This window comes from Puma concolor, chromosome A2, assembly GCF_028749965.1.
Source record: "Puma concolor isolate L17-30 chromosome A2, mPumCon1.1.hap2, whole genome shotgun sequence".
Lineage (NCBI taxonomy): Eukaryota > Metazoa > Chordata > Mammalia > Carnivora > Felidae > Puma > Puma concolor.
In genome coordinates, this window is record NC_141668.1 from 58,379,412 (window position 1) to 58,397,959 (window position 18,548).

At 35.0% G+C, this 18,548-nt stretch overlaps 1 protein-coding gene across 2 annotated transcripts in view; it reads right to left on the reverse strand.

Moving 5' to 3' along the window:
* Positions 1-18,548, reverse strand: part of LOC147583221 (histone deacetylase 9-like) — a 198,774-nt gene that overhangs the window by 44,227 nt on the left and 135,999 nt on the right. For both annotated transcript variants that reach the window (XM_086694897.1, XM_086694896.1), the window contains one exon: positions 8,755-8,839. In XM_086694897.1, coding sequence (XP_086551023.1) covers positions 8,755-8,839 — 85 coding nt within the window. The remainder of the gene's footprint in view (positions 1-8,754; positions 8,840-18,548) is intronic.

Sequence of the window (18,548 nt, forward strand, 5' to 3'; positions counted from 1 at the left end):
ACTTAAAAGAAAACAATGGTTGTCTCTTTAGAACAAATCTTACCTTACTTTAATAGCTTTGTTTCATTAATTACTATACATAAATCTCTTACACTGCTCTGATGATCTACTTAGTGGGTACATCAACAGTGTTTATATTTTATTTTACCAACTAGTTATCTCCCTTGGAAATAGAGTAGAAATGAAATCAACAAAATTAACTTGCCATTGTTTGCTTGCAACATCAGTTCTTACTTCTTATTTCATTGTGGTGCCTAAACCAGTGGATCAGTGACTACCTTATAGTCAATTACCTAGTTCCACAGTATATTCTCCTGAAGTGAGAAAATTGTATTCTTTTTCATATTGGCCTCAAAAGTGGAATAAATTCAGAGGACCATAAATTCACTTCTCATTGCCCTAAATAATACGTGTGTGTGTGTGTGTGTGTGTGTGTGTGTGTGTGTGTGTGTGTGTATTTTAAGAAATAGGGCCTACTGACAAATTTTACATGCAGGAAACATGGGTGTTATTTGATAAGAACATACATGACAAATACTGTCCTTTCCTTATTCTGGCCTATGTAACTATTTTGCTGTGATTGGCATAATATGGAATTCTAAGACTCCAATTCACTAAACAAGGGAAGAATCACTAGTGTGGGGAAAAGATGAAAGTGGGGGGGTGGAGTGGGAAAATTCCAAACATTTTTTTAATGATCTTGCTTCTTATTTGCCATTTTGTTGCCACAGTAGCTCCAATTTAGAAAAGCAGTATGGTGATATGCCATGCCATTCTTACTGAAATTTCTCAGAGAAGCTAAGTGACTTGCTCCTCATCATGTTTGTGAGTGGTAGAGAGGATCATATTGGAGTTACTGTCATTTTAAAATCCTCTATCCTGGTGTTTTGCAACTTATCAGCTGCGGAGCGTTGTAGCTAAATTTGTAAAGAATCCTCAAATTCTTGTGTACATATATATTTTTCTTGATCCACAAATCAAAAGATATTATGATTATCACTATTATCATTCAGGAGGTCTACAAAATTGGTTGACACTTAAAAAGTACTCTTCTTACTAAAAAGTGAGTAAGTGAAAGGAAACCATGGCTCTATACTTGTGGTTTTCATATTTTGGGGTTTCACAGATCAATATCAATATCATTCATTATATGTTTTAGAGCTTAAAATTATAGTCTTTCAAATAACATGGATTGAGTTTTATGGAAAACTCACTTCATAATTCCTCCCTTCAAAATCAGTAAAAATGTTATCATGGGCCAGGATTGGTGTGAAAAATGTCATTTGGGAACCCTGCTTCTCACCTTACAATGAAAAAGAAGGGAAGAAGTGTTCAATGGACTCTGTAACTTGTTAGGGTGGGTTTTAGAAAAGGAAACATACAGATGAGGGTTCTTTATCCTTCTCTGGGCTGACTCTTACCTGGCATCACTCACTGGTGATTCTAGCCACAAGCAAACTATTAGTTTCAGCTCTGAGAATTGCCACCTCTAAGATTAGTGATGAAAGTGGTAGCTCACAAGTAATTCATGTTCCTCCTAACTTAGAAGTGATTCATCATTATGGGTTAAGGAAGACAGAAGAAAAGAGCTCATACATAATTTGCCTATTCTTCTCAATCTCTTATCTGCATGGGCTAGCCAAGGAGTTATGTTAGTTAGTTAAGAAAATTAACCTGGGCTAAGAAAAAAATGTGGCAAATATGGACAGATCAACGGATTCAACTGATTCAACTGTTATTCATTCAATAAACATTTGCACAATGCCTACCTTGGACAGACACTGTGTAAAGAATATAGCAATTAAAAACAAATAACACCAACAAAAACAATCTCTGCCATGAAAACACACAGGAAATGTACCTAATCTAGAATAACAAGAAAGGGAGACTCATACATGGCTTCTCAAAAGAGATAACATCTGAGCTAAGTCTAGAAAACTTGATAGGGATGAGGCAGAACACTTGTTACCAAAGTGAACAGCATGTGCAAACAAGAAGCTTCTTGACCATCTCAAACATAGTTGATCTTTGTATACATCCGCCATCTTGAGATGAAACCAGACCCTAACCTGTCAGGAGGGGTCTTTATTACCTGTCAGGAATAATGATTGCCCTGCCGTTGCCTCGTAAGGTCTTTCTTTCTTAGCTAAATGAGTAACATAAACAACGACAGGACAACAGGGATGATCCTGCTGCCAAATATTCCCATACATGTGGCCAGGCAAAGGGCCAATGCTAATCACAGCCTCCAGCACCTGCATACCCTCAGCTGGGGGGCTCTGTTCTCAAAGAGAAATTCACAGAAGGCCTGTCAGCACCTTGCTGTCTGTCTTGGGACAAGGCTATCTAGGAACTTGCCTGAATGTTTCCCACATGCTACAAATCCTGCTTCTCGACATTTACATAGTTTTCTGATACTGTAGTCCCAAACCGTAGCACAAAAGAATCCTTCACAACCTATACTAACAATTCAAACACCTCCCGAAGTTAAAAGGAGGCACCTGTGAGATGCTCAGAGACATATGTGAAGAGGGGGTTCTTCAGTTAAACAAAGGCCACCTTAAAGGCAACCTGTGCAGTTGCAAAGGACCCCCATATACAGAAGGGCCCGCATGTTGCATTCAGTGCTCTGCTGTCACCTTCATGAAATTACAGTATTTTTTTAACAAGGAAGTATTCACACATTTTCATTTTGTACTGGGATCTGCAAATTATGTAGTGGGTCCTGACTACTTTCCCCACCAAAGGGGAAAAGGGGAGCCTAGTCAAGGGCCTGAAGCCCTATAAGAGGACTTGGAATGGAAGAGTGAGTTATAAAACAGAGAAAAATAAAAGTAAGAGTACAATTTTATAGTTTGTAAGGAAATCTAGCATTGTTTGCTAAGGCAGAAGCCCATAATTTTAATTTCTCAAGCCATTACGAAGTTTGTTACTCAGAAACACCCACATTATTTTATTGCTTAATGGACCTTATGCAGCCCTTTTCTGGTTCTTTAGTCTGGAAGAGTGGCCTCAAAGACATACAATTCAAATGGTCCCAAAAGACACACAATTCAAAGAACTACATAAAAATGTACCACATAGTGTCAAAGCCACAGTCTCAAACAACTTTCTCTGCACTGTTTTCTACTTCATGTCCCAAATGACAAGAGATCATTCTCATCTTGTATTTGTCTTTCCCATTACAACCTTTACTCACCAGTTCCTTCTTAACCACAACTCGAGTTCTCCCTGTGGTAAAGTTACTATCAGTCTTTCCTGGCAAATATCTTTTCACATCACTAACACCTTGATTTTTATCAGGAATGGCTGAATAATTTGCAGGGCCCAGTGCAAAATAAAAATGTGGGCCCCTTTTTCAAAACTTAGTAAAGTTTTGCTCTTAGGAAGAGCATGAAACTATGCATTGGGTCCTTATAAGTGTGGAGTTATGTGACTGCACAGGCTGAACATCCAAGAAGCCATCTTTATTTATTTATTTTTTTAACTTTATTTTATTTTTTTTTCAATATATGAAATTTATTGTCAAATTGGTTTCCATACAACACCCAGTGCTCATCCCAAAAGGTGCCCTCCTCAATACCCATCACCCACCCTCCCCCTCTCTCCCACCCCCCATCAACCCTCAGTTTGTTCTCAGTTTTTAACAGTCTCTTATGCTTTGGCTGTCTCCCACTCTAACCTCTTTTTTTTTTTTCCTTCCCCTCCCCCATGGGTTTCTGTTAAGTTTCTCAGGATCCACATAAGAGTGAAACCATATGGTATCTGTCTTTCTCTGTATGGCTTATTTCACTTAGCATCACACTCTCCAGTTCCATCCGCGTTGCTACAAAGGGCCATATTTCATTCTTTCTCATTGCCACGTAGTATTCCATTGTGTATATAAACCACAATTTCTTTATCCATTCATCAGTTGATGGACATTTAGGCTTTTTCCACAATTTGGCTATTGTTGAGAGTGCTGCTATAAACATTGGGGTACAAGTGCCCCTATGCATCAGTACTCATGTATCCCTTGGGTAAATTCCTAGCAGTGCTATTGCTGGGTCATAGGGTAGGTCTATTTTTAATTTTCTGAGGAACCTCCACACTGCTTTCCAGAGCGGTTGCACCAATTTGCATTCCCACCAACAGTGCAAGAGGGTTCCCGTTTCTCCACATCCTCTCCAGCATCTATAGTCTCCTGATTTGTTCATTTTGGCCACTCTGACTGGTGTGACGTGATATCTGAGTGTGGTTTTGATTTGTATTTCCCTGATAAGGAGCAACGTTGAGAATCTTTTCATGTGCCTGTTGGCCATCCGGATGTCTTCTTTAGAGAAGTGTCTATTCATGTTTTCTGCCCATTTCTTCACTGGGTTATTTGTTTTTCAGGTGTGGAGTTTGGTGAGCTCTTTATAGATTTTGGATACTAGCCCTTTGTCTGATATGTCATTTGCAAATATCTTTTCCCATTCCGTTGGTTGCCTTTTAGTTTTGTTGGTTGTTTCCTTTGCTGTGCAGAAGCTTTTTATCTTCATAAGGTCCCAGTAATTCATTTTTGCTTTTAATTCCCTTGCCTTTGGGGATGTGTCGAGTAAGAGATTGCTACGGCTGAGGTCAGAGAGGTCTTTTCCTGCTTTCTCCTCTAGGGTTTTGATGGTTTCCTGTCTCACATTCAGGTCCTTTATCCATTTTGAGTTTATTTTGTGAATGGTGTGAGAAAGTGGTCTAGTTTCAACCTTCTGCATGTTGCTGTCCAGTTCTCCCAGCACCATTTGTTAAAGAGACTGTCTTTTTTCCATTGGATGTTCTTTCCTGCTTTGTCAAAGATGAGTTGGCCATACGTTTGTGGGTCTAGTTCTGGGGTTTCTATTCTATTCCATTGGTCTATGTGTCTGTTTTTGTGCCAATACCATGCTGTCTTGATGATGACAGCTTTGTAGTAGAGGCTAAAGTCTGGGATTGTGATGCCTCCTGCTTTGGGCTTCTTCTTCAGAATTACTTTGGCTATTCAGGGCCTTTTGTGGTTCCATATGAATTTTAGGATTGCTTGTTCTAGCTTCGAGAAGAATGCTGGTGCAATTTTGATTGGGATTGCATTGAATGTGTAGATAGCTTTGGGTAGTATTGACATTTTGACAATATTTATTCTTCCAATCCATGAGCAGGGAATGTCTTTCCATTTCTTTAAATCTTCTTCAATTACCTTCATAAGCTTTCTATAGTTTTCAGCATACAGATCTCTTACATCTTTGGTTAGATTTATTCACAGGTATTTTATGGTTCTTGGTGCAATTGTGAATGGGATCAGTTTCTTTATTTGTCTTTCTGTTGCTTCATTGTTAGTGTATAAGAATGCAACTGATTTCTGGACATTGATTTTGTATCCTGCAACTTTGCTGAATTCATGTATCAGTTCTAGCAGACTTTTGGTGGAGTCTATCGGGTTTTCCATGTATAATATCATGTCATCTGCAAAAAGCGAAAGCTTGACTTCATCTTTGCCAATTTTGATGCCTTTGACTTCCTTTTGTTGTCTGATTGCTGATGCTAGAACTTCCACCACTATGTTAAACAACAGCGGTGAGAGTGGGCATCCCTGTCGTGTTCCTGATCTCAGGGAAAAAGCTCTCAGTTTTTCCCCATTGAGGATGATGTTAGCTGTGGGCTTTTCATAAATGGCTTTTATGATGTGTAAGTATGTTCCTTCTATCCCGACTTTCTCAAGGGTTTTTATTAAGAAACGGTGCTGGATTTTGTCAAAGGCCTTTTCTGCATCGATTGACAGGATCATATGGTTCTTCTCTTTTTTTTTATTAATGTGATGTATCACGTTGATTGATTTGCCAATGTTGAACCAGCCCTGCATCCCAGGAATGAATCCCACTTGATCATGGTGAATAATCTTTTTATATGCTGTTGACTTCTATTTGCTAGTATCTTATTGAGAATTTTTGCATCCATATTCATCAGGGATAATGGCCTGTAGTTCTCTTTTTTTACTGGGTCTCTGTCTGGTTTAGGAATCAAAGTAATACTGTCCAAGAAGCCATCTTTAATTCTCAGTGGCCAAAATTGGGTCACATACCCGATTCCTTAACCAATCACTATTTAAGTGGGTTAACTAGTTTAGGCTTAGACGAAGAACAGCTTCCCTGGAACTGGGCATAAGTTCATCTTCTCTGAGTTGCATGGTATCTGGTGGCAAGGATTCATGACTAAGACCAGGCTTCTTTTGAGTAGAAGTTAGGAAGGCATTGTTGCTGAGTAGCCAACAACAGTACCCACTATGTCATGTATCCATGGCTAAGAAAGAGGAGGCCTTCTTCAGACACTCCCTTTGATGCAAGCTCTCATTCCCTAGGGCCTTGAAGATCAAATCCTCCCAACTTAACTCTGCCTGCTTTCCATTCCCAGGCCCCTATGCACTTTAAATATCTCCCCTGCTGTCAACCCGTTCCACAGGTACATGGAGGGGTGAAAAGATGTGATTCCCATATTCCTGACTATCATCAAAAGAAGGAACCAAGACTAACAGACCATAAAGTACACAAAAAACTCAAATAATAGAAGAAATTTAAGGAAAAATGCTACTAATTAAAATCCACATGTTAGTGTTGAGAGTTAGTGGAAGTATTGGGTTTACAAATGCTGGATGGAATCCTCAGTAGGAGTTTAGAAAGACAGGGGATTTTAAATGGGGGTAGTTGTCAGTGTTGAGTGCTGTGGAATGCATTTTAGAGCAGAAGACTAATTCACAATCCACAGTGGTAGAATTCTCATAGAGCAAGTTTTGATAGTAGAATGAGTCTTTTTCAAGAGACAAACAGGTTTGTTTGGCTAGAGCAGACTGAAAAAATCACTCAAAAATGTCCGTGGTAAAGTCATGCAGTAGAAAGTTATTACCAGGAAATTAGATCTAATACAAAAGGCAACAGTACAGTTTTTGAAGATGTACACTAACTGTGATTTTTTCATACCTATGTGAAAATTGAGAGCTTGCTTTTGTTACTCTCTTCCAAACATTCGCTCTTCATCTGGCCCAAATCCTGTTCAGTCCTTAACACCAAGCTCAGGCCCTATCACTGCCAACAGGCCTTCCCTGAACCTTCCTTCTACCTTCCTCACTTTCTAGTATCTCTCAACCCCACTGAAAGTGACTTAAGAAAGAGAATGCTCCTTCTCTACTGTCTCAGTGCACCTCATGACCCCATATTGGAAGGATCTATTGAAGCGTCTCTCACTCACTGGACTATGACTCTTTGATGCCAGAAACTCTACCTATTCTTCTTCATAACTTCTGTGCCTTGATGACTGATGAAATTATCTTCTATCAACATATCATAAGTATTAAAGAATGCTAATACAATCAGAAGATACATAAGAACAATAACTTTTAATAATCTATGTGTATAATGGCAAAAGAATGCTCAGAATAAAAGAAAATAATATGTATAAAAAGTAGGTATTTTTATACTATTGATTACCTGAAAGGGGTATTAGAGTGGATGTAGATGAATATGAGAAGGCTGTCAAAGATCATTTTAAGATCCCTTTCCTTAAGATCCAGAACAATATATAATAGAGTCTCTTAATTTACTCTCAATGGAAATGAGACAATATAATGACAGGTTTTGGTTCCAAATATTTGAATGTTTACATTTCTAGTCTCTGAAGATCCTTAAAATTTGGACTTTATTCCAGTTATGATATAACTAATAAACATTTATGGGGAACCTATGACCTTCAATCCAGGCAATAATGAAATTAAGTAAAGTGGAGATTGCTTTGAGCTCCTATATGGCATGATTTGTAAATAGTCACAGCACCCCACATACACCCATATCTCAAAATTGCTTCTGAGCTAGCAAAGTCAAAAACTTAGAAAGCTGGAAGGTGGTTTCTTTAGTGGTATTTAAAAAATGTTTCTATAGGACAATAGCAAAGCTAAGGGTTTTCCTGATTCTTCTTCACACATAATTTTGCCATTTGGTTTTTCCCTTCATGCTAACTTTCCTGTTAATTTATGCTTGATTTCAAGTGTGTGTATGTGTGTTTATGTGTGTGAAGGGAAATGGATAGTAAAGTTTCTGACTTTCCGTCCTTTGTTTAGATTTTCTTTTCTTTTCTTTTGTTTTTATTTATTTTTTTTTACCGTTTATTTTTATTTTTTGGGGCAGAGAGAGAGGGAGACAGAATCCGAAGCAGGCTCCTGGCTCTGAGCTCTCAGCACACAGCCCAATGTGGGGCTCGAACTCACAGACTGCGAGATCATGACCTGAGCCGAAGTCAGCGGCTCAACCAACTGAGCCACCCAGGGACCCTAGATTTTCTAGTAGTGAGGCTTTTTCACTAACTTTCTCCTCTCTTGACAAACTGAAAACCAGTAAATGATTCCTTAATTCTAACATCATTAGGAGATAACTTACCCTTAGTTAAGATTAGACAATATAATTAAAATTTCTATATTAATTTCATTTTTTAATGGATACTTAGTGGTAGTAATGAAAAAAGAATCCAAGCACTTGGAAAATATGAGAAAAACATGGTTCTAAATATAAAGGCTCTGAGTTATCAGTGTAAGGTTAGATTAAGCACATTAAGAGCAAGGCAGTAACACATTTAGGTATAAATACATAATGTGTGTAAATTAGAATTCTAAATATGATTCTCATATTTGAGAAGCTCAAATATGTTTTTCATGTGTTCTCATTCTCAATATGTTTAATTAATTGTACCTGATTAGAAATTAAAAAAAAATTAAAGACATACTTTGAATTTCAATGATCTTCTGTAAAGAAATAACAGCATTCATATTCGGGGTTTGGTGGAGAATATCTTCTGCAAGCGGCTCCAGCTGCAAGAAGAGTAGATAATAAAGAGCAGAATATTATGACTTTATAGTAAGTCTGACAGAAGCAAAGCAAATTGAAACAACCTAAAAAAAAGGCTGCCCCAAGAACTAGTTAACATTTTCATTTTGCTGATAGCAGTTCTAAAAGTGTAACCAGTTTTATTTTCTGTTTTGTAGCCATGTAATTGAATTCCAAAGGGCTTTTCTATTGGTCACAAAACTAATCTATGAAGTCCCTGAAGCAGGTGCATGTCTGTGTATTATTCATTAAAAATCTGAGTTATTTGTGTAATTTTTGTGGGTTCTTCACAAACCAAATTCCATCATGTCTGTATATGCAGCTGGGCCCTGCAAACAAAACCTCAGGGAAGTTGCAGTAGACGGAAAGTGGGCAGTTTATTATCCATACTTTCATAGTATTTTTACATCCGGCCACCTTACACTTTCGGACACTTCACAGTAGAAAGCCATAAGACATAGCTGCTCTTACTCAACTGCGGTTAAAGAAATGGTAGAGAAAATGTTCAAATAAAACCAGAGCTAAAAAAACTTCATGTTTAAAAGGGAAATAACTGTGCATTTTCATTTAACTTCTACTATATTCATAACTAGGCAGGCAGAAGTCCATGTGGAAGCACAGGACAAATTCCTGTCTTGCAAATCTATCATGATCTTCTGGAATTACAATGATTTTTCATGGACAAGCTTTGCAAACATTGCTTTGTGAGAAATGAAGAGGAACTTTAAATAATTTATGGATTGTTCTGGCAGAACTAAATCTGGTGATGCATCCTGGGAATACCTTGGTGATGTTGCTTGGTGTGTAGCAGCAGAAACCGCACACCCAGAACCTTGCAAACAAAATAGCTGTGTAGCTACTGAAATCCAGAAAGCAAGGAAAGTAATAGTAACAAAGGTATTTAAAAAAAAGGAGTTTTCTTAGAAAATCCGAAGTTAGTAGTCACAAATTCAAACTGATGGTCAAATTATAATATGGCTTGAAAAGGAACCGATGTCACTAGACATTGTACTGAAAAACTCATCTATGTCTCTTTTTCTGTAGAAAAAACCTAAAAACTCAGGAATTCCAAGTTTCCACAGCATATGTGAGTGAATCTTCCCCCCAGGGTCTCTCTGAATTGATTATTCTATACTTCAATCATGGAATCTAAAACAATAGCACCTTTCTTCCAGATGCCATAGGATAACTGAGTAGCTCAGGGATATTTATATATGGGTAAATTCACTAAATACAACTTTCAAGAAGGTTCTTTTCAGCTGCCAAAGAAAAACCTTTTAAAACATCAAAAGGTTATTTGCAATACAGTTTAGCAAGAGAGAAAAAAAGTGTCAGTGAAAAGGTTCTGTAATCTCAAATTCTTAAAATTTGTTAAAATCAATTTTTAAATCTGGTATTTCATATAGTATCTTCAAGAATATGTTACCCTAGTTAAGACCCTCTTAACTCAAAGGAAGTAATGAATCATAGGCAGTAGGTTACTTGGAAAACTTACTCAAGAATCAGATAGGGTTGAACTACCTTTCTTATAAATACTCCTTTCACTTCAGTCTCAGAGGTTAAAGAACATTTTTAATAGAAATCAGGTAGAATTTACTAACAAAATTTTTGAAACATCACCCTATGTTCAAATATCTAAGAACAAAACAATGAGGTGATTTCAGCATATTTAGTTCTTCAAAAAGCTCTCCTGTGCCATTAGGGGGAAAATGCTGACAAATTAAAAGGTGCAGGCTACTGGAAAGAAAACTACAGGCAGATCATTAATGTAAAAACCTCATTTCTGGAATTCTCCTGCATTGAGGTTTGTGGGCTATTTTTAAGATCTGGGTTATGTAGAACGTAAATGTGATTCAGGGTGTTGAGAGTAAAAATACAAACCACACTAAACCTTCAATTTGGAATGGTCAGTTAAATATGATAAAGTTGTGTCTACTTATAAAAGCAACCTAGAGAATTAAAGCAATTACACTGATAATTTAAACCCCCAAACCATTTCCCTGCATGTTTTTAGGTGAATGCCATTTGGAGGATTTAAGTAGCATTTAGGGTCTGTTTTCATAAGAGAGACCACAGAATTGAGTTGTCTTTTCTAGAGTGTTTGTTGATTTAATCATTCAAAATTATAAGCACTAAAAATATCTGCTTGAAGCATCTATTTAACAAATATTTATAAGTATTGGTATAACTAACTATAATGAAATAATATTAAATGAATAGTCATTTTTCTTAAATTTGGACAGAAACTAACAATATGCAGTAAAGCTCTGTTATGTATTTGGTTTGGCTGATAAGATACAGCAAAAACATTGGCTGTTGAGGCTAATCAATGTTAGTAAGAGTTATTAAAATATAAATAAGGAAGTAATTTACATAAAACAATACTTTTGTATGCAAAACTTATAGTAAGATAAAACAGATGCAGATGAAGGAAATATCACACATCCGTCATGCTATCTTTGTTGAGCAATTCCATCAAGTGATGATAATTATCAGGGAGTAAGAAGATACACTAGATAATTTTTAACACAACCTCTTGACACATGAAGTTCTCATCCAGCATATCTAAAGCTTAAACGCAACCATTACTTACATAACTTCTTTATACAAATTTTCTGACTGTGACAGGGAAATTTATTTTTCTATATTTTTTACAGAAAGTGGCAATACCATATTGATATAATTCAAATGTTTGCTAAGTTTCACATATCGTGTAATTTCTAAGTATTACAGCTATTTTAAAACACCATAAAATTGTGGCTATTATCATGTTGTAAATAAGTAATTTTCAGATTCTTTAGAATCAGACCATTTAATCAAAATCATTTTAGTTGGCTAACGTGCATTTATAGAAATAGGCAAAGGTATCCTTGGAGAAGCTCTTGAGTAAGAGTTTTAATATTTACTCTGTATTCATGAGACAAGAAAATCAACTTTATTATTTTCATGATTCAGAACTGAACAGAGAAAAGGCTAAACAGAGATTTTGCAATTAGGTACATGAGAACTGATGTATACATCAATCAAGCAGAGGATCTACTAACTACTCTTGTTAGCTTTTATGTTTCCCAAATACGCCCAGTGTTTCCACACTTTAATGCCTTTATTTATTCTGTTTCTTCTAAATTCTATTTTCTCTATCCTTATTTGAATTGGTGAAACCTTGCTAAATCATCCAAGGACCAATACGAACATTGTCTGCTCTGTGAAAATTCTCTGTGAGGGCAAATGGTTTCCACTTCTGTTCTTCCTTTCCACATAAATATTCATGTTTACTCTACACATTTTTGTAGTAAGCCACGTCTGTCATTTTCCACTTTGTTGTGAGGCCTTTAAAGGCAAAGATATAGCCTGGTATATGGTGGGCATTAAAAAATATGTTGAATGGGGGCGCCTGGGTGGCTCAGTCGGTTAAGCGTCCCACTTCAGCTCAGGTCATGATCTCATGGTTCGTGGGTTCGAGCCCAGCGTCGGGCTCTGTGCTGACAGCTCAGAGCCTGGAGCCTGCTTCGGATTCTGTGTCTCCCTCTCTCTCTGACCCTCCCCTGTTCATGCTCTGTCTCTCTCTGTCTCAAAAATAAATACACGTTAAAAATATTAAAAAAAATATGTTGAATGAAGGAAAGATTAATTGAAAGAAAACATAAAGAGGTTTTCTTTATTCTGGCCTCCAGAGCTAACATATCTAAGTGGGATAGGTTTTTTTCTTGGTTACCTGCTGTAGTTGGGGCATGGTTTTAGGGTGAAAGACTAGAAGGAATAATGGATAATTCATTTTTAAATCAATGTAATCGATTTTTAGTTGAGGTTTTAGTTGATTTTTGAACTTACATTGACCATTCTTGAAACTTAGTTATTAAGTCCAGTAATGTGTAAATGAGTAATTTTGTATAGACTTTCTACATACACAATTATATCATCTGTGAATAATGAGACATCTGTTTATTTATCTTTAAACTTTATTTTTTGTTTCTTTTTCATACCCTATTACACAGTCTAGGACCACCAATGCAATGTTAAAATGAAGCAGTAAAAGTGAGCATCTTTTCCTTGTTTTTGATTTCAGAGAAAAATTCCCATATTTCACCCTTAAATCTGATGCTAACTACAGAATGTTTATAAATATCCTTTATCAAGTTAATACATTTTCCTTTTATTCCTAGTTCGTCAAAAGTCATAATTGGGTGTTTAATTTATCAACTGATTTTTTAGCATCTATTGAAATGGTTATGTTTCTTTATCATTCTCTTAATATGGTGAATTATAATTACTTATTTTGGAATGTTACTATGTTATGTTCCTGGCTTAAACATAATTTTGTTATGGGGTTTTAAGATATTGAAGAATGGCTATAATTTTGTTTATGCTTATGAGCAGAATTTTCCTTTAATATTCCTTTCTTATAATGTTTGTTCAAGTTTAGGGTATCATATTATACTGGTCTCAAATAATTAGCTGTGTTCTTACTCCTACCCCCTTACTCTGAAACAGTGTAAATTATAGAATTCACTGGTGAAGCCATATGGGTTCACCATGGTACTTTATCTTGGTAAATTTGGCTTTAAAGATTCAATTTTGAGGGCACCTGGGTGGCTCAGTTGGTTAAGCATCTGACTTCAGCTCAGGTCATGATCTCCTGGCTCACAAGTTCAAGCCCCCCTATTGGGCTGTGCTGACAGCTCAGAACCTACAGCCTGTTTTGGATCTGTGTCTCCTTCTTTTTCTGCCCCTCCCCTGCTTGTGCTCTCTCTCGCTCTCTCTCTCTCTCTCTCAAAAATAAATAAAAGCATTAAAAAAAGATTCAGTTTTGTAAATTATTATAGTATCATTCAAATTTTTGGTCTTCTTGATTCAGTTTTTTCAAGGTTATATTTTTATAAGAAATTTCCCATTTCAAATAAAATTTCAATTGTTTTACATAAACATTTCTTTAAATATTCTTTTGTAACCCACACATTAAAATCTGTGGTAAGTCTACTTTTTCATTTCAAGTACTGGTAATGCATAACTTTTCTCTGTCTTGCTAGATTTCTATCAATTCTGTTAATTGTTTCAAAGAACTAAACTTTGACTTTTTTTTCCTTTTAAAAAGTTTAATATTCATTTTTTTTTTTGAGAGAGAGAGAGAGACAGAGTGTGAGAGGGGGGGAGGGGCAGATAGAGAGGGAGACAACAGAATCTGAAGCAAGCTGCAGACTATGACATGTGAGCCCAGAGCCTGCTCAACCTCACAGTCTGTAAGATCATGACTTGAGCCAAAGTAGGACGCTTAACCAACCGAGCCGGCCAGGTGCCCCCTAAACTTTGAGTTTTGAATATCTTATACATTATATATTTGTTTTGTATTTCATTATTTCTTCTCTATACATATCTTTTGCTTACTTCATGTTTAATTCATGCTTTGATTTTCTAATTGCTTTAGTTCTATACGTCTATCTTTAATTTTAAAGTTTCTTCTATTCTAATATACACATTTAAAAGCTTTACATTTTCCCCAAATTCACCTTTATATACATGACACAAATTTTAATATTTCATATTTTCATCATCATTCAACTCAAAATATTTTCTAATACTCACTGTGATTTCTTTGGCACATGAGATATTGTACTTTGAAATCTCCAAATAAATGAGTTTTTCCAATTGGTTTTTTATTTCAAATTACATAACTAAATTTTTTTTTAGTTTTGTTTTTATACTTCATTTTATTTTACATCATTGGTATCTACTTTTATTTTACTGTAGTAAGAACACTTAACACAAATTCCAACCACTTAAAAAATTAAGTGTATAATACATTATTGTTGACTCCAGGAATAATGACATAGAGCAGATCACCAGAGCTTATTGATCTTGCTTGACTTAAACTTTATACTCATTGATTACTAACTCTCATTTATCTTTCCCTCCAACTCCTGACAACCGCCATTCACCCTCTCAGTCTATGAATCCGATTATTCTAGATACCTCACGTAAGTGGAATCATGCAGTATGTGTCTTTCTGCGAATGGACTGTTTCACTTAGCATAATGTCTTCAAGATTCATTCATGTTTCACATATTGCAAAATTTCTTTCCTTTTAAAGGCTGTATAGTATTCCATAACATGTATTTACCACATTTTCTTATTCATTCATCTTTCAGTAAACATTTAGCTTGTGTCCACATCTTGTCCTTGGTAAGTAGTGCTGCAATGATCATGGGAGTGCTATTATCTCTTCAAGATCCTGATCTTGCTGTATCATACAGCAGTTTTATATTTAACTTTTTGAGGGCCCTGTATACTGTTTTCTAGAGCAGTTGTACCATTCTGTATTCCCACCAATAGCATGCAAGGGTTCTAATTTCTCCACGTCCTTGCCAACACTCATCTTTGTGCCATTTTTGATAATATACTGACAGATGTGAGGTGACATCTCCGTGTGGTTTTGACTTGCATTTCTTGATGATTAGTGACATTAAACATTTCTTCATATACTTTGTGGCCAGTATATGTCTTCTTTGGAGAAATTTCTGTTCAAGTCCTTAGTCCATAGTGTTAAAAGTTCTTATATTTTTTAGATGCCTTATCAGATATATGGTTTGCAAATATTTTTTCCAATTCCATAGATTGCCTTTACACTCTGTTGATCGTTTCTTTTGCTGTACAGCTTTTTAATCTGATAGTCTTGTTTATTCTCGGTTTTGTTGCCAGTGCTTTTGGTGTCATATCCAGGAAATCACTGCCAAGACCAAAGTCATGAAACGTTCCCTGGTTTCTTTTAGGAGTTTTACAGTTTTGGGTTTTACATTAAAATCTTAATACATTTTGAGTTTATTTTTGTATATGAGATAAGATAAGGGTCCAGTTTCATTCTTTTATAAATACATACCAGTTTTCCCACCATTTGTTCAAGAGATTACTCTTTCTCCAATATGTATTCTTGGGACCGTATATGTATGAATCAGTTAACCATGTAGGTGTGTAGATTTATTTATGTGCTTTCTCTTGGTCTCCAAGTCTACCTTTATGGCATTGCCGTACAATTTTAATTACCAACCTGTGTAATCTATTTTGAAATCAGGAGGTGTGAAGACTCCAGCTTTGTTCTTCTTTTTTACGACTAATTTGTTTATTTATGGTCTGTTGTGGTTTCATATGAATTATTTTTTTTCTATTCCTGTAAAATATGCCATTGGGATTTTGATATGGATTGCACTGAATACGCTGATCACTTTGGGAAGTATGAACATTTTAACAATATCAGGTCTTTTAATCCATAACCATGGATTGTGTTTCCATTTGTTTGTATTATGTAATATTGATTCTGGTTTAATTTCACTATGGTAAGAAGTTATAGTCTATATGAATTCAATCGAAATTTATTAAAATTTGCTTTATGTCCCCAAATATGGTTTGTTCTTGAAAACATTACAAGTGTCCTTGAAAAGAATGATTTTCCGCAATTATTGGGTATGGCCTATTATATATATTTCAATTAGGGCAAGTTTATGAAAGTATTTAAATCTACATAACACCCTCTTTTATTATCTTCTTTCTCAATCAGTTTCAGAGAAGTATATTAAAATGTCATTATGATTCTGGTTTTGATTATTTTTCCATTTGCTTTTTTCAATTTTTGCCTGATATGTTTTGAACCTGAATTGTTAGATACATTACTTTTGAATTGTTTCATCTTCTCAGTTAATAGAATATTTTACTACCATGAAGCATCTCTATCTCTACTTCATTTTTTTGTCTTAAAGTCCACTTTACCTGATATTAATATAGCCACATAAGCTTTATTTCAGTTAATTTCTGTAGTTTAATTTTTCTTTTTATATTTAAACTTTATTATTATATTATAACAAGTGTTCCTTTTTAAACAGCACTTTTTTATTATAATGTGATAATCTTTTGTTCTTATTGGCAAACGAAATCCATTTATGTCTTTTGTGGAACTGCACAAGCTGATTCTAAAATTTTATATAAAAACAAAGAAGGGACAAATGTAGCCACGACTGTGTTGAAGACAAAAAAATAAATGTGAGATTTGTTCTACCAGATATCAAGATTTCTTATAAAACTATAGTAGTGAAGGCAGTATAGTACTGTCAAAAGGATAGACAAACAGACCTGTGGAATACAACAACATCTCTATGAATACACAGACAAAGATACTAATGCTCAGCCATAAGGAATAGATGGTCTTTTCAATAAACGGTACAGGATCAACTTTTAATTCACATTAAAAACACACACACATACAAAAATTTAACTTCTACTTCGTGCTATATAGACGTTCAATTCCTGATGGACTATGCAGTTAAATGTTGAAGTCAAAAGTAAAGCTTTAAGGAAAGAAAAAGGAGAGTATTGACACAGCTTTGGCTATACACAAAGAAAACTTTGAAAGAATACAAAAGAGCTAACCATAAAGGAAATGACAGATTATACATTAAAAATTATTTTTATTTTTCAAAGGGCACAATTACAAGGGTAAATAGACAAGGTATTTCACCACATGAAACCAACAGTAGAATCCATAAACAACGGCTCAAAATCAGTAAGAAAAATGACAGTCTGAAAGTGGACAAAAGGTACTTCAAAAACGGAATATACACATAATCAAAAAGTAGATGAAGATCTGCTTTACTTCATTAGTATTTTGGCAAGACAAAACCATGACGATAAACTATTACACATACAACAGAATGTCTAACAATTTTAAAAGACTGACAATACCAAATGCTGGAAGTATGTAAAACAATGGAAACAGTCACATGCTGTTGGTAAATATGAATTGTGACAACCACTCTGGAAAAGTTTGTTATTATCTACAAAGACTAAACACATACAAATCCCACAACCCAGCAGTACCACTTTTAGATATATAGTCAACAGAAATGTGTAAAGAAATGCACCAAGAAACATATATGTATATATATATTTATAAATATAAATACAAAAAATATAAATATAAATATAAATATAAATATATATATATATATAAAGTCCATCATAGCATTGTACATAATGGCTCCCAAACTGGAAAAATTCTCTATAGTCATTAAAACCAGAATAAGTAAAGTGTGGCATTTTCTTAGATATTCCTTTTATGAAGTGTAATAATACTACATAATAATGCAAATGACTGAACTATAGCTAGCTGCAATAACATGAATGAATCTCATAAACATGTATTGAGCAAAAGAAGTTATATACAAAGAGATAGATATTGTATGATTTCATTTATATAAAGTTAAAAAACTGGTAAATTAAAACCTTGTGTTGAGAAGGGGAGTACTAACTGGAAAAGAAAAATATGGGGTCTATTGAAGTGCTGACATTATTTTATTTCTTCACTTGGTTGGTGGTGATATATGTGCTTGATTAGTGGTATTTCATTGAGTTGTGCATTCATACCTTATACAGTTTTCTGAATATTGTATTTTACAATCAAAAAACATTTTAAAAAGACAATATGTTTTCTGACATAAAAGAATAGGGGAATAAACATGTTTATTAACTCCATATTTTTTCTACATATTATGGTGCATTTAAGTAAAAAGGTGAGATTGTAGGTATTTCAGGAAAAATAATTTATATTCTTAGATACAGGCTACAAATTTACCTACAAAGGGACTGAAAGACCCACTATAACATGCAAAGCAACACAGAAAAAATCTAGGAAGGGTTCAGTGTCAGGATGAA